Source organism: Diceros bicornis, chromosome 16, assembly GCF_020826845.1.
Source record: "Diceros bicornis minor isolate mBicDic1 chromosome 16, mDicBic1.mat.cur, whole genome shotgun sequence".
Taxonomy (NCBI): domain Eukaryota; kingdom Metazoa; phylum Chordata; class Mammalia; order Perissodactyla; family Rhinocerotidae; genus Diceros; species Diceros bicornis.
This window is the reverse complement of record NC_080755.1, coordinates 39,876,418-39,891,697: the sequence shown is the minus strand read 5'-3', so window position 1 is coordinate 39,891,697 and position 15,280 is coordinate 39,876,418. Positions and strand designations below refer to the sequence as shown.

At 40.7% G+C, this 15,280-nt stretch overlaps 1 protein-coding gene across 5 annotated transcripts in view; it reads right to left on the bottom strand.

Moving 5' to 3' along the window:
- Nucleotides 1-15,280, bottom strand: part of KATNAL2 (katanin catalytic subunit A1 like 2) — a 77,956-nt gene that overhangs the window by 32,270 nt on the left and 30,406 nt on the right. For 4 of the 5 annotated variants that reach the window (XM_058557057.1, XM_058557059.1, XM_058557060.1 and 1 more), the window contains exons 2-6: nucleotides 12,285-12,355; nucleotides 7,640-7,806; nucleotides 6,127-6,169; nucleotides 1,792-1,909; nucleotides 537-632 (exon numbers count right to left, since the gene is read on the bottom strand). In XM_058557057.1, coding sequence (XP_058413040.1) covers nucleotides 537-632; nucleotides 1,792-1,909; nucleotides 6,127-6,169; nucleotides 7,640-7,806; nucleotides 12,285-12,355 — 495 coding nt within the window. The remainder of the gene's footprint in view (nucleotides 1-536; nucleotides 633-1,791; nucleotides 1,910-6,126; nucleotides 6,170-7,639; nucleotides 7,807-12,284; nucleotides 12,356-15,280) is intronic. The other variant, XM_058557058.1, reaches the window with a different exon arrangement.

The window sequence follows — 15,280 nt, the reverse complement described above, 5'->3', positions numbered from 1 at the left end:
ATGAGGACATGAGGTTCATTATGAAAGGGGTAGGAATATCTATCAAGGATGAGATCAACCCTATATCAATTGACGTTTCATGGTTCACATGACATTACATTTAAGTCTGGAGCCATACCTCCAAGGAGAAAGGTTACCTTAATCAAGTTCCACCAATGTGGCAGAAAAGAATGAGTATGAGGCCACAACTCCTTAATTAATGCAAAACAGTCACGCCAATGTTTATTATTTTAATCACAGAATTTTAAGCTGAAAGGAAGGTTAGAAGCCATCTCTTCCAAACCCCTCAATTCACAAATGGGGAAACAGCTCCTTAGAGATGAGATGTTCATTCAAGTCCATTCATCCAGAAAAGAGATTCAGACCAGAACCCAGGGTTCTAATCCTCATCCAGTGCTCTTCCCAAGTTACCCTGTAGACAACCTTTGATCATATATATTAACTTTCCTGTTTGACAAAAATAACATTTTTTAATTTTAATTTTTAAAAAGAAAAAGGAATCTCCCCTTTCAGTGTTAGGTTTGAGTTCCACTTACTTTCTGTGGGCGGACGTTTTCTTCTCCAGTGCCTTTGCTGATTCCTGATATACTTAAGCCAAAGTCAGCACTCTCCATGTGGGTGTTGACAACCTCCTGAAGAAAGAGGAAGACAATGAGAAATCAGCTGCAGAAAGCAATTTAGAGATGCTAGTCGTTATCTGCCTATTCCATCACCCCAAATCGAATGTGGATATCAATTCTGTAACTGGGGAACCCCATGCGTAATTTGGCCACTTCTGTGCTGACACAGCAAGATGAATTAACTATCTGCCTGTACCATGTGGGAGGAGCTGTCCCTGGAATCCATGGGCTCTGAGCAGCTTTTCCAATGAGGAAACAGTGGTGCCTCAACCCATCCCCATTCGCTGGCTTGTCTTTTCTCCTGTGACCAAAGGTGTTTGGGGCCAGGGGTGGCTGAGTCTGGAAAGGGAGCAGAGTCAACCAGCCTCCTGTGGGATTCACCCTGCCTCACTTTCACCTCCCTTCCACCTGAGTCAGACTGCAATGGCCAGAACCATACAACCTCCTTGAGGGTGAGAGATTCCTTTGACCAGTTGAGTTTTGTGATTATTCCTTTCTAACAGACATCTTTGACATTCATTCTTTCTATCCTTCTTCACGATTTCCATTGGTTCTCTTTCCTTTGAAACCTGGATGTTTTGTCCTAAATCAGGAGATTCTAGGCCTGGATCTCCTGAGTCACGAGCCATCAATTTCACCCACCTGCTAGGCTCTCGCCTCTTGCTCATCTCCTCTCCAAGAAAGTCCAGTGTGGAGGTCTCGGGTGGGGATCAGCCATGTGCGCTTTGGAGAAACCCAACTAGACTCTGAGGCCCAGCCACACCGGAGACTACCCCTGGCCTACTCTTAGGAACCCAGGGATGTGCTTTGGGACAGGAAGACCTGCCGCCTAGAGTTACCTCCAATGGAAGGATCAAGCTCTGCAGCCACCAGGCGCTCCTGCTCTGCCTGGGCCCAGGCTCACCCCTCGAGGCCTGTCACTCTGGACTCAGAGTAGGGGGAAGGTTGCAGGGAGGAAGGGGTCCTCCTGCTCAAATTAAGAAACATAAGGAAGCCTAGGGATTTGCCAGTGGTTTTAATCCAGCATACTGGAAGAATATCTACAATTTAACAAAATTACACAGCAATTTGAAAACATAGGTCCTCAAAAAATAAATAAATGTGACTTTGTTCTTGGGGCTATTTCTCAGCCCCCTGTGATTTTACCAACACCAAGCAAAGCCGTCCCAACCTGCTTAGGATGCTCTTTATGGAGTAGTTTGGTGTCCCCTGGCTTCCCCACTGAGGTTCTGGACCGAGGTCTCTGCTGACTGATCCTGGGAAGATTTTGACAGCTGTCGCTCATCACCCTAGGGAAGGGAACAAAGACTGTGGAGGAAATTATTCTAACCACTTAATTTGAGATAACTAAACAACTTGTGCAGCACACTTAAAGTTCTGGTAATATATGCAGACGCACCACAATAGGGCCCTTCTGTCTGCACCATCCTCCCACCCTGTCCGTCCTGGCCCTGACTTCCTCCAGTCTACCTCCTGGGTTCCTCCAAAACCACACTAGAGGGTCCACCTCCTCCTCGAGAACCCCAACTCCCCCTGTTCATTTCTCCTTCATACCGTCTGGTTTCAGCCCTTCTGCAAATAGCTTTATGCTCCCAATAAGCACTGCTTTACAAGCATTCTTCCATTGCTTCTTCTCACCTTCCTTAAAGAGCAGCTCTCAGACCAGGGGGAAGGTATGAGGGAGGAAGGAGTCCTGCTCCAATTAAGAAACATTAGAAAAACTAGGGATTGGTCCAGAGTTTTAATCCAGGTGTACCTGCCTATTTAATACCTATTTAATACCTCTCATCATGCCATGTATGGTCAACATCAAAGTGGGCTTGGGGAAGAAAAGCAAACCTTACCTCATCTCTGTTGTCACAGATTATTCATATTTGCAAAATAAATTTTCATCAAATATTGTTCACTTTCAGGCAAAACAAATTGATGGGGCCAGAAATCAGAATAGCAGCTAACTCTGGTGGAGATGGGGTATACTGACTGGGAAGGGAGACTGCTGGTGGGCTGGAAGAGGTGGTGGTTACAAGAATATATATGCATTCGACTGTATATATGTTATATGTCAATACAAAGGTAGAATAAATGTGCTCACTACATCCTCATAAGTAGACATAAAATTCAGTATTGGAATATTTTTAGATAGGAGAGACATCCAGAGAGAGGCAGGACTTGTTTTGGGGCAGAACATGAACTCCTGCATCATGAATTGTTTGGTTCTCTCAGTTCTTTTGTCCTTACATGTCCTTACATTTGCAGGAGGTTGGCTGCTATTTCAACCCCATTTCTTTGTGGGAAAGAAAAAGTTGTTCATGTCTAATATAAATGCATAGCTATTTGGCCAGCAAGACCACTCACGTGAACAATACCACCAATGTCCGCACGTAGTGACCCCAGTGTTGAGCCCACTGGGGTGAGTGTCATAAGAGTGGACAACTAACAGTTTCTCAGAGCATCTGTTTTTCATCTGTAAACTAGGAATAAGAATGTCTGTCCCTCAGGCCTTTTGCTGGCACAAAAGTGAAATATCTACAAAATGAATACCAAGCATTTTATAAGTGCAAACCCTTATGAACAGCATTGATTTAAATGAAGTGAGGTTACATACTGTTAAATTTTCCTCAATGTCCTTGTAGGGCTGGCAGGGAACTGGGACTCTATTTTCCCACTTTGATTTGCCATTGGAGGCAACTAATAAACAGATTTGCTTTAACATGACTAAAGATAAGTGCACTAACGTGCAAAGCAATGCAATTAATTTCCAATCGGCTCTAATGATTGTAAAATTTTTCCTAATATGGAACCAAATCCACTCTGCTTTAACTGTAGTCACCAGTCTTAGATGTGCCTGTGGAATTCTGCAAAGAAGGTCCCATCCACCTTTAGCGAGTAAAGACCGTTGTTGCGTTCTAGCACGCCCCCCGCCAAACCTTCTGTTCTCAAGATAAGCATCTCCAGTTGCTCGTCATTCCTAAGGTTATCTGGCTCCCAGATTCTTCCTCATCCTGGTCACCTTCCCTTTTTCCACTGTCTTCTGACCAATAGAGTCACCTTCTACTTTTTGGGCACTATTTCTATTGATGAGACACGAGACCACGTTAGCAATCACATCACACTGTTGATTCACACTGCATCTGCAGTTAACTCAGATTTCTAAATCTCTGATTTTGTAATGGGGGAGCTATGTGGTGTGAATCTGGTTAGAGCTAAAACCTTATTTCATTAAATTTCATCTTGTTATTTTGGGCCCATCTCCCAAATTGTCAAGATCTTTTGGCATCTTAATTCTGTCATCCATCACATTAAATAACCTTTCCTCCTTTGGGTCATCTGCAAATCTGTAAACTGGGAGCTTGCTCTCTGATGTGAGATGCAAGAATTAGGAAAAGGCACTTTCATTTGTTAATAGCCAGTCTCATGACACAACCTCTCATCTCAACAACTACCGTTGAGTATAAAATTGTAAACAATCACCATTCATTACTTTCTAGTTATCCTTCCTGACTCCAAACACTTGCTATCCAACCTTTATGCTTGCCATGTGCAAACATCCCTCAGAGAGGAGAGGAAGCAACCCCAAGCTGTCAAGCATGCCACCATGCTCCATCCCCAAAGGGAAGCAAAGCACTCCAAGGACCTTCGCTCACAGAATGTCTCCACCTGGTGAGGAATGCTGAGGAAATTCTAGGCATGAGTGTGTGGCTGAAAAATAATCAGAATCCAAATGCGTTCCAAAGCTGGCCTCTTAAAATGTCCCTCACTGTTTCTATTCATGAGTAGTTATCATTTATTACCAGAGTTTGACTGGTTTTAGGGAAACTACAAATAAAAGAATAATACTTGGTTCAAAACAATAAAACTGTTCCTAAAGAATGGCACAAAGCAAAGGTAGCCTCAGGCAGAGTCTTATTGTGAGTAGCAGCATGAAGCGTGTGTGGGCTCCAGGACTATTTTATAAACGATTCCAAACAGCTTTGCTTATAAAAGGTGAGGTGCCTTTGCCCCTTCCTTCTTATGCTGCAGACAAGGGACTGTAGTCACAAGAGCAGGGGACTTACCAGGGCCATAGAATTCACAACACATCTTGAGGACCTAATGAGTTGCTTATGCTCACAATCTAATTTTTCTTCTTTCAGTTACATTCTAAGATTTTTTAATTTTCTTTTTTATTTTTGGTGAGGAAGATTAGCCCTGAGCTAACATCTGTTGCCAATCTGCCTCTTTTTGTTGAGCAAGATTGGCCCTGAGCTAACATCTGTACCCATCTTCCTCTACTTTATATGTGGGATGCCTGCCACAGCATGGCTTGATGTGCTTTGTGTAGGTCTGCACCCGGGATCTGAACCCACGAACCCCGGGCCACCAAAGCAGAGCACACCAACCCAACCACTACACCACTGGGCCGGCCCCCTAAGATTTTTAAAAAATTTTTTCACTGACTGAATGGTTGTGTGGCCCCTACTGGAACCCCACCTTAACCTTCCCCTGAGGTTTAGGCTTTATTATAATAGCAAAAATCCACAGGCTTGATGCCCCAGAGCTGTGCCAACCTCGGCAGCAGCACTCTTGCATTTCTGGGCCTTTCTGAACAGGCTCTGACTACAGGGCTGTGGTTTCAGAGGGGGAAGAGAGGAATGGGGAGGACACGGAGGCAAGAGTAGGGGGGCTTCTGTCTGCCCAGAATGGTTAAAAGACAGAGGGGCTCCAATCAGATGCTACAATTCCCAAATGAGATTTGGATTTGAGAAGCTGGAGAAAGGAATATGTGATGAGCATGAGAAAAGAAAGACCTGATCATCCTCAGACAGTTGGCACATGTGATCTGGCAGTACACAAAGAAATGACAGGTATCATTTAAAAAAGGAACATAATAGGGGCCGGCCCGGTGGCACAAGTGGTTAAGTGCGCGCTCCGCTGCAGCAGCCCAGGGTTTGCCAGTTCGGATCCCGGCTGCGCACCGACGCACTGCTTGGCAAGCCATGCTGTGGCGGCGTCCCATATAAAGTGGAGGAAGATGGGCACGGATGTTAGCCCAGGGCCAGTCTTCCTCAGCAAAAGAGAGGAGGATTGGCAGATGTTAGCTCAGGGCTGAACTTCCTCACAAAAAAAAAAAAAAAAAAAAAACCAAAAAGGGAACATAATATTTCTTGGGTGCTCACTATGTGCTGGGAACTCACTATGTGTCAGAAATTTGTTCCAAGCTTGTAAGTAGCAGAACCAGGAATCAAACCTGGGTCTTTTACTCTGAAGTCCATACTTTTCATTGCACATAGCCTAGAAAGAGAGAGTATCAGTGGGTGAAATTATTTATGGTAAAACCAGGAGAATTGACAGACATTGGCCCATCTGTAATACAAGGGGAACCCACGACTGGGCCCACCAAGGTCACGTGACCACAGTCTGGTATTGCTGGTAGACAGTCATGGAGCCGCACTGGAGAATCTTCTGGAAAGGGATCCCATAAACTCCTAGAGTTGAATTGGTCAAGTTGAATTACCATTCACTTTACCTTCTGGTCTTTCCTCCACTTCTTTGTGGTAAATTATTTTCTGCTGTGGCAAAACAAATATTGAGAGAAAAGGAAAGAATTTAATTTTTAAGAGGAAGTGATTTTTTGATTAGCAGACATTTGGTCCTGTCCAAAATGTCCATGAGCATATTTGATCCATGCCAAATGGTTTTAGAAAGGACCAAATATCAAGAACCTTTTAGCATGGACCAAATGTCTTATGGACGTTTTGGACAGGACCAAATGGTCCTGCAAATATCAAGGACTTTTTGGCTTGGACCCAATGTCTCTATGGACATTTTGGACAGGACCAAATATGACCAAATATCAAGGACCTTTGGCATGGATCAAATGTAGGACCAAATGTCCTGCAAGGCCCCAAAGGCCTCAGATATTGAACATATTGGAGACCACAGACCTAGTGGCAACTCTAGTGTGGACTAACTTTATAGTTACCGTATCATTAAGTTTTCATGAACTTGACACCATTTTGCTATGATCCATGGGACACCAGGATGATTGCACGAGTCTGGCAGAGAACACTTATCAGTCATACTCTGCCAGTTTACCTTAAAATAAAGACACTGTATCCAATATCCCAGGAGAATGTGGTTCCAAGCTAGACCAGAACTTGTAATCTAGAAATCAGATCGTGTCAATAATAGTCCTGGTGGCCCAGTGATTCAGTACTTTCTCTGCCAAGACCTGGATCCAACAACCAGCCAAAGATGCCAAGCTCTGAACCCTGCATTGGTAGGGAGCTCAGATAAAATATTTCTTTCTCAGACCCCTTCCAGCTCTGAGATTCGGCCGTAGCTATTTTCAATTGACGTTCCTCTTGGTTTCCTGGTCCCCACATGAAATGTTAAAGTCTGTGGCTTAACAAGTGCCTTGTAAACAGGACAATGATCTCCCTTGGTTTATAATTACTTCCCCTACTTACAGACTTCTAAGTCAATGTTACTACAAAACATAGGGCCCTCACTTTAGATCTTTCCTCCAGCCAGCCTCCTTGACTGCTAACCTATACTGGGTCTTTGCATTATATTGATCATTATCTGGATTGATGGCTTTCAAAAGCATTTCATTATCTATACATGAGCTATTAGCTTCACCAATACTCATTTTCATGTTATTTTCAAGATAGATAATAGATCTTCCTAACAAGAAAAAAGTCTTCTGTCATTTATCCTCTTCCAACAGCTCTTTCCACCTCTAAAGAAATGAAAGTAATGTCGGTTTTCTAAGAAGTACCTGTGATACACTGCAGTTTTGCTTTCATTGCCTTAAAACATACGTTCCTCAAATGAATGCCAACACGACTAATGGGATGTCAATGTCCAGACAATCATGTTTAAATTGTCTGCACTGGATCCAAGAGAAGTTAAACAATCTTTATGGTCTACTCTTTAAGTGCAGGGTTGGGGGCACTATCTATCTTGGAATAAAATGAGGAAGAAACACTAATCTTAAAGACGAGATAAAGCCTAATTTCTAGAAAATAGCCACATACCTGGGTCTGATGCCTTTTTGACAATTTTGGGGTATTTCTGAAATTTTACAAAGTAATAGCTCTCATATTCCATCAAAATAGTTTCAAGATCAACGTTGTCACAGACTTCAAAGCGTCGTAAGCCCAATTTAGTTTCTTGCTCCAAAGCGTTGGCTGTATCAATGTATCTGGCCATTTCACAAAAGAAAAAACAAAAAAATTAACTCTGGGTAAAAAGAATAAAAGCTAACAGGCATTAAAAATCCAAAGAGACTCAATACAAAGTGTAAGTTTATATTAAATAGTACATTAGATGAATAATAAAATATATGAGGTTTGCCTATAGAGTAAGGGGCCCCACGTACATTAAATATAGCCAAATATTGTCTTTCAAAGCAGTTGCCTCTGGAAGCTACATACTTATTTCAATGATGTCATGCTTGTTCAAAATGTTTTTGGAAATACTTAAAAGTCAAATAAATAAATCAACTAAGAAAATATCTTGTGATTTACTTTCACTCATTATTAGCCAAAAATGAGTATTTGCCCAAATTGATTACTTCGTTACTCACCAGTAGTCATTTTAGGTAACATTTGATAAAACCCAAATTCAACCCCAACAGGCAAGATTTACCATCATTGAGGCAATTCAAAAGAATATGTCATAAGCTCTGAAGGAAATTCCAAAAATATGTTGATCAACATCATCGAGAAAATTTAGTATAAGAAGATATCATCTAATTGGATGTTTTATTTCTAGTAATTTTTTCATCAGTCACACATTACACTACTAGGTGCCGCCGTAAGTAAGTAGTGTCTTCACTGTGGTCTCTTTGCTGTCATTTTTAACTTGTTCTTCATAAAGACTGTCCTACTTAAGTGGTCTTAGCAATAAAAGCAAAGGCCTTGTCTCACAGTCCTCTGAAAGTGGAAAGATTCTCCAGGTCTTAATCTTAGTTCTTAACTTCTTTTTAAAACCAAAAACTCTCTCCTGAAAAATGTGCACATGTGCAAATAAGCACAGATTAGCATACAACTTCAGGGGCTCGTCCAAGGACCTCACTTGCGGCAGGTCGGAGTTCTTTCCATTTGATTACAATCTGGGGAGATAGAAGGACAAATTTTTCTTTTGTATTATGCTTTCTTCCCTGCCCCAGATTCAGGCCAGTTGGAAGATTGAGCTTTCTTAAAAGAGGTTGCCATGATTATTTCCAAGGACCTTGCTAATTTTAAAGAGCTTGCAAATGTCAATTAACAGTAGTCAGTCAGCCTCTAAACTTATTGACGGCTCATCAGGCTTCTACACTACGTCTTAATTCCCATCTACAGAGAGAAAAACTAAATCCATTTTTTTATTAATAACTTTTGTTTAGTGTGAAGTAATACATGCTCACTTAAGAAAAAACTAGAAAATACAGATAAATCAAAAGAAAATTCCACCACTCAGAGATAATGACTGTTAACATTTTCTCTATCTTTCCAAAGATAGAGAAATGACTTAATTTTAATGACTAAATACACGTATATGTACATATCTGCACTTGTAAAGGAAAAAAAAAAAGATGGAAGATGGGAACACACACTATAGATTGCTCAAGTCTTTACTAACATCCCATTATATTCTGAACTCTTCCCAGGATCACGGAGTTTTCACTTAAATAAAAATTACAAGAATAGGTGATGGCAGGGCCCATATTTCATAGACTAATTGATCAGGGGAACAAGAAAGACTGCTTCTGTGTGTTCCTATTACACTGTTTGAGCTTGAATGAGGTCTGAACTTAATAGGGTTGGCAGGAGGAGCCACTAGAGGTTCTTAACCAACAGAGTGACAGGACAAGACTTCGGGAAGAGGAGTGAGCAGTAATGAAGCAAGACACGGTAGGAGAGATGGGGAGGCTGTTAACAAGCACTCAGGCCCGAGAGATGCACGTGTAGCCCTACGAGACCCAGCATCCACGACCCTCCACTGTCTGATCTTACTAATTCTCCCTCAAGCATTTCAACTCTGCTTTTTCTGTTTCCCTAATTGTTTCAAGCACGCCACGCCCCTTCTTTCGCTGTGGTCCTGCCTAGAATGTCCTCGTCCATCACATCTGTCTACCCACATTCTACACATCTTTCAAGAGAGCATCACCTTCTCTACAAAGCTTTCTCTGATTGTTTATTTCAAAGTGTATTATTTATTTCACAATAATCTATCTTCTTTGCTGAATTCTTAGTATTTCGTTAAAGGCAGGTCTATTTTTCTAACAGTGATATGTCCTTAAAAATACCTATAGTTCACTTACTATCTTGATAATCCACTCATAAGTCCCTTCCCCAGCAGGTCTCAGGAAAATGATCAACTCTAGTAGAATTTTCATTGATTTGAGACCTAAGGGGCCATCTCGTGGCAGAAAGGGGAAATGCGTGCTTTGTAAATATACGGTAAACTCTTTAGGCCATAATAGCACCTGCAGGAGAAGGGAGAGCTATGTTGACTTTTCTTTGTCTTTTTATTTTCACAGCTCTCCTTTCTGATGCCGTTTCCAGAATACAAAATACATTACAATAAAAATCAAGAATTACCTGTGTAAATGGCTGTGTCTTGCTTTCTAATTATTCTAATTATTCTACCTGTCTACATGCTAGTAAGTTCCTCAGTGGCTATTCAATGTGTATTGAGCATCTATTAATACTAATACAGTGCTGGTGTCTTGTAAGGTGAGTTCACGTTTTATAAGACTCAGTTAATCTATGAAGGCAGCATTTCTCAAAGTGTTCCATGGAAAACTAGTTTTTAAAGATGGCCTGAGGAAAAAAACGTTCCTGGATCAAACTGGTTTGCAAAACCCTGAATACTGTGACTTTTGCACAGATATTCGCATTGCACATTAGCAAATCAGACAATCTGAGAAGTCCTGAAATAATGGGAGCTGTTTCACTTAGTTTAACGCAATGTTTGCCAAGCTTACTTGATCACAAAAGTCCTTTAAAGTAACATCTATTAACATTCTGCAGAACCACTGTTCCACACACTTAGAAAACACTGCTTTGAGGTATTTTAACTCAGGCTTCTTTGAATGGAGCTGAGATTTCATCAAAAGATAAAGTAAAATGGGCCAAACCCACATTCCAGCTGCTTTAAGTCCGTTGCTGAACGAGGTTGGGTATTAAAAGAATAAAATCCAAATCCCACCACCTCTATAGCAAAAAGAGCAAGTGCTCATACGTGCTTACTTTGTGTCAGACACTATTCTAAGTGTGTCACATATTTAATCCTCATAATAATAACATCTACCTGATACTTAAATACCATCTCTCATTACTCGATTTTACAGGCAAGGGAACTGAGGAACAAAGAGAATAAGTAACTTGCCCAAGGTCACTGGTTGGCAAAGAGTAGAGCGGGCATTTGAACCAAGGCACTCTGGCTCCCAAGTCTATGTTCTTATCCAGGAAGCCCTCCCTACCATGCTAACTGGCCAGCCCTTGTCTCAGAGCAGACACTTGGCACTATGCTGCCCTTGGCATTGCTTTCCATAGATACGTGGTGAACAGTGAGGAACAACCCACTGCCTGGCTCGTCAATTTCAAGAACACTCTCATATTCCAGATGGGGAAACAGAGGCACAGAGAGGACCAAAGTCCGCTTTGCTCTGCTGTGGCTCTCGCTTCCACTCCACCGTGTGGATACAGATTTAGCAGTTGAGCATCAACCGACTGGCCAGCCTGCTAACCTTATGAGAGGACCCCTCATTTTTCTGGTCTGAGACTGGCAGTGATGTGGAAAGGATGAGTCGTTTACTATTTAAATAAAATTTAAATCCCCAACACCAAAAAGATAAGTGTCTGATAATGTGTCTCAGAGTAAGTGGACCAAGAAACGTTTTTATGTTAAAGATGATGTAGTTCATCACATTTACTATGTGCCATTTCCAAATGAGATAGCTGGCCAAACTCGAATACTTCCAAATTCCTCCCTCTGCCAGTTATAGAATGGGCATTGCACAGAAAAGAGAGTTGAGCATAGGGGTTCCAGGTAAATGCAATGCCTTTACTTTGAGGGATAGAAAATTGAGGAGTAAGAGCATTATCTCTGTGTACAGAGCCAGCAGTGGGATCCAGGGAACCTCATTTGAAAGGCTTACGCTTTCCTCAAGCCTGAATGGGAAAGGGCAAGTATGTCATGAACTGGGTAGCTTTGTTGATAAAGTCTTCAAATGCATAATGTGGAAAATATCTAGGTAAATGAGACAGTACAAGTATGTGTCTCGGTTGCTGGGGGCGGGGCAGGGATAAGTGGAGCACAGGGGATTTTTAGGGCAGCGAAGCTATTCTGTGTGATACTACTACGTGGGTACATGACATTATGCATTTGTCAAAACTCATAGAACTGAATAACACAAGAGTGAACCCTGATGTAAACTATGGACTTTGGCTAATAATAATATATCGACAATGGTTCATCAAGTGTAACAAACATACCACACCAATGTAAGATGTTAATAACAGGGGAGACTGGGCAGGGTGGGGGTTGCCGGTATATGGGAACTCTCCGTCCTTACTGCTCAATTTTTCTGTAAATATAAAACTGCTCTAAAAAATAAAGTCTATTAATTGTTTTTAAAAGTATGTCAGAGAAAGAGAAATCATCTGTGTAAATATTTGTAATGTAACATACCCTTCTTGTGTTAAATAATGCAAAATCAAAATAAGAAGATTTTTTCGTCGTGCTTCTGTCCTCATCTCGCACTGTGAACAAAAAGGAAAATTTAGATGGGATGACAATGAGACATAACATTCCTTTTATAGCAATAAACCCTGGAAGGTAAATGTAACCTGTCAAAACCAAGAAGCCTGACTTAAAGGCTGGAAGGCAGTTTGAGGTCTCGAAGGATATATAAAGTTGTTTTCCACTGTTATTTTCTTCTAAAGCTGCCTTCTCGATTGTAAACTGAGGGCACAATGATTTAAATTAGGATTGCACTTTACTAGTTAACTTCTTACTGCCAAGCTAATTGGCATTTTATTGCTTATTACCGCGAAGAAGCAAATACACACACTCCTATTTGGACCAGGTTAAGGAAAGTGACGATAAAGATAAACTCTTGAGCCGGAAATCAGCTCTGACTTCACAGATACTTACCTGCTACTACCTCTTAAATCCACTCAGAGTCCCACCCAGTCCCTGCACAAACGTTGAGATGAGTTCCAATAAACCAGCCAGGGGTGACTGCACAGCCAAGCATTTAGAATATCCACTGAGAGGAGCAGAGGCCATAAAAGGGACATTCCTGCATAAAAATGTCCTTATTCAAACTGGATGAATTTGTACATTTATCCACAGTGTTCTTGTGCTATATTTAGTTATCTGGGATCTCAAATTCCCCTGAAATATATTCATTCAGGTATATACAGTAAACACTTTCAATAATACTTCCTTTATTTGAAAACAACTTACCTAACATCTTTATCTAAGGAGAACACAGGTAAGAACTGGATAAAAGCTAAAAAGACCCCTGAGTGGCCCAAATTATGTCATAGAATGTATGCATGCACAGACATTCATGCTCATGACACATATAAAAACTTTTCAGGCATTCATCCAAAGCTTTCTAAAAATTAATGTAATAAAATTAAAACATACATACAGTTATTTAAAAATCAAATAGTACTATAAATTTTTTCTTTTTAAGTTTCTTTTTTATTGTGAAAAAATACATATAGCATAAAATTTACCATTTTAACCATTTTTAAGTGTACAGTTTAGTGGCACTAAGTACATATAAATCATTATGCAACCATCACTACCATGCATCTTCAGAACTTTTTTATCTTCCCCAACTGAAACTCTATATTCACTAAACAATAACTCCCCAACTCCATCACCCTAATCTCTGAACCACCATTCTACTTTCTGTCTCTAAGAATTTGCCTATTCTAGGTACCTCATATAAGTGGAATCATGCGATATTTGTCCTTTTGTGTCTGGCTTATTTCACTTAGCATAATGTCATCAAGGTTCATCCATGTCATAGTATGTGTCAAAGTTTTTTTCCTTTTTAAGGCTGAATAAAATAGTACTATAAATTTTTTAAAAAGTAGTCTTCTACCCCACTTCACTACCCCACCTCCCTATCTCTCCCTGGAGGGAACAACCTTAATTATGTTAGCAGTTTCTTCTATTTACCTCCATGTTTCTAAATATATCACTGTTTCACGATATGTGAGTATTAGACACTAACTATTCACTTGCCGTTAAGGTAGATGAGAATTAAGCTGTCTTACACACTTCTCACCCACCCCTCCCCTTACAGTTATATCAATCTTCAGTGATTACATTATTATGACCATGTAAATAACATTCACTGCTGAGTCAAAAAGTACTATTGTTACATTTCCATTTCTGTACAAAATTATTTTTCTAGGAATGAAAAATTGCCTCATTTTAAAAATTTGGTTACTTTTCTGTATACCTACAGCCAATTTTCAAACACCAACACACATCTAAATGTCCCTCATACCACTTTCCACACCATGAAATACGTCACATAATGTGTCAGTTACACCCCACTCCCCCATGGCTTCCCTGAAGCCTCCACCCTCCCTCTCCACTCTAGATTGCTGCCTCTTAGGTCTGCCATAGGTGCTCATCCGGGGATTTCCCTTTTAAATTTTCCGGCATTAGATCCCCTAGAAATGGAGTCCTCTCCTTTACTGGTTACTTGCTTGGTTTCGTAGCTCACATCCTCTTGAGTAAAGGTACACAGAGATAAATGTGGTTGAGAATTTGCATGCCTGAAAGTGTTTTTCTTTTCTTTTTTTTCTCTTTTTTTTTGCTGGGAAAGATTCACCCTGAGCTAACATCTATTGTCAATCTTCCTCTCTCTCTTTTTTTTCCCCTCCCCAAAGCCCCAGTACATAGTTGTATACTCTGGTTGTAGGTCTTTCTAGTTCTTCTTTGTGACCTACCACCACAGCATGGCTACTGACAGACAAGTGGTGTGGTTCCATGCCCAGCAACGGAACCCAGGCTGCCGAATTGGAGCACGCCGAACTTTAACTGCTAGCCCATCAGGGCTGGTTCTCAAAGTGTCTTTATTCTACTTTAAACTGGACAGTTTTAAAGGGCATAACACTGCCATTCTTATTCCTTTGTATGTAATGTGTCTTTTCTTCTCGGGAAGCTTTTAGGATCTTATTTTTAACTCTAGTGTTTTGAATTAGACAACTTCCTTGGTATGAGGCTTTTTCCATTCATATGCTGGCCGTTGTCAAGCTGGACATGCCCGTGCTTCCCTTCTTGGAAAATTTCTTTTATTATTTCTTTGACAAATTACTCTCTTATGCTTTCTTCAGTTTATTTTTAAGAACTTCTATTAATTGAATGGGGGATATCCTAGATTAATCTTTTAAGATTCTTTTTTTTCTTATAGTGTCCCATTTCTTTGTCTCTTTTTTCTACTTTTTGGGCAATTTCCTCTACTTTGTCTTTGAACCATTCTACAGAATTTAGTTAGACTATAATATTTTTAATTTCCAAGAGTTTGTTCTTATTGTCTGATTGTTCTCCTTCTTTTTTTTTTTTTTTGGTGAGGAAAACTAACCCTGAGCTGACATCTATTGCCAATCCTCCTCTTTTTGCTGAGAAAGATTGGCCCTGGGCTAATATCCGTG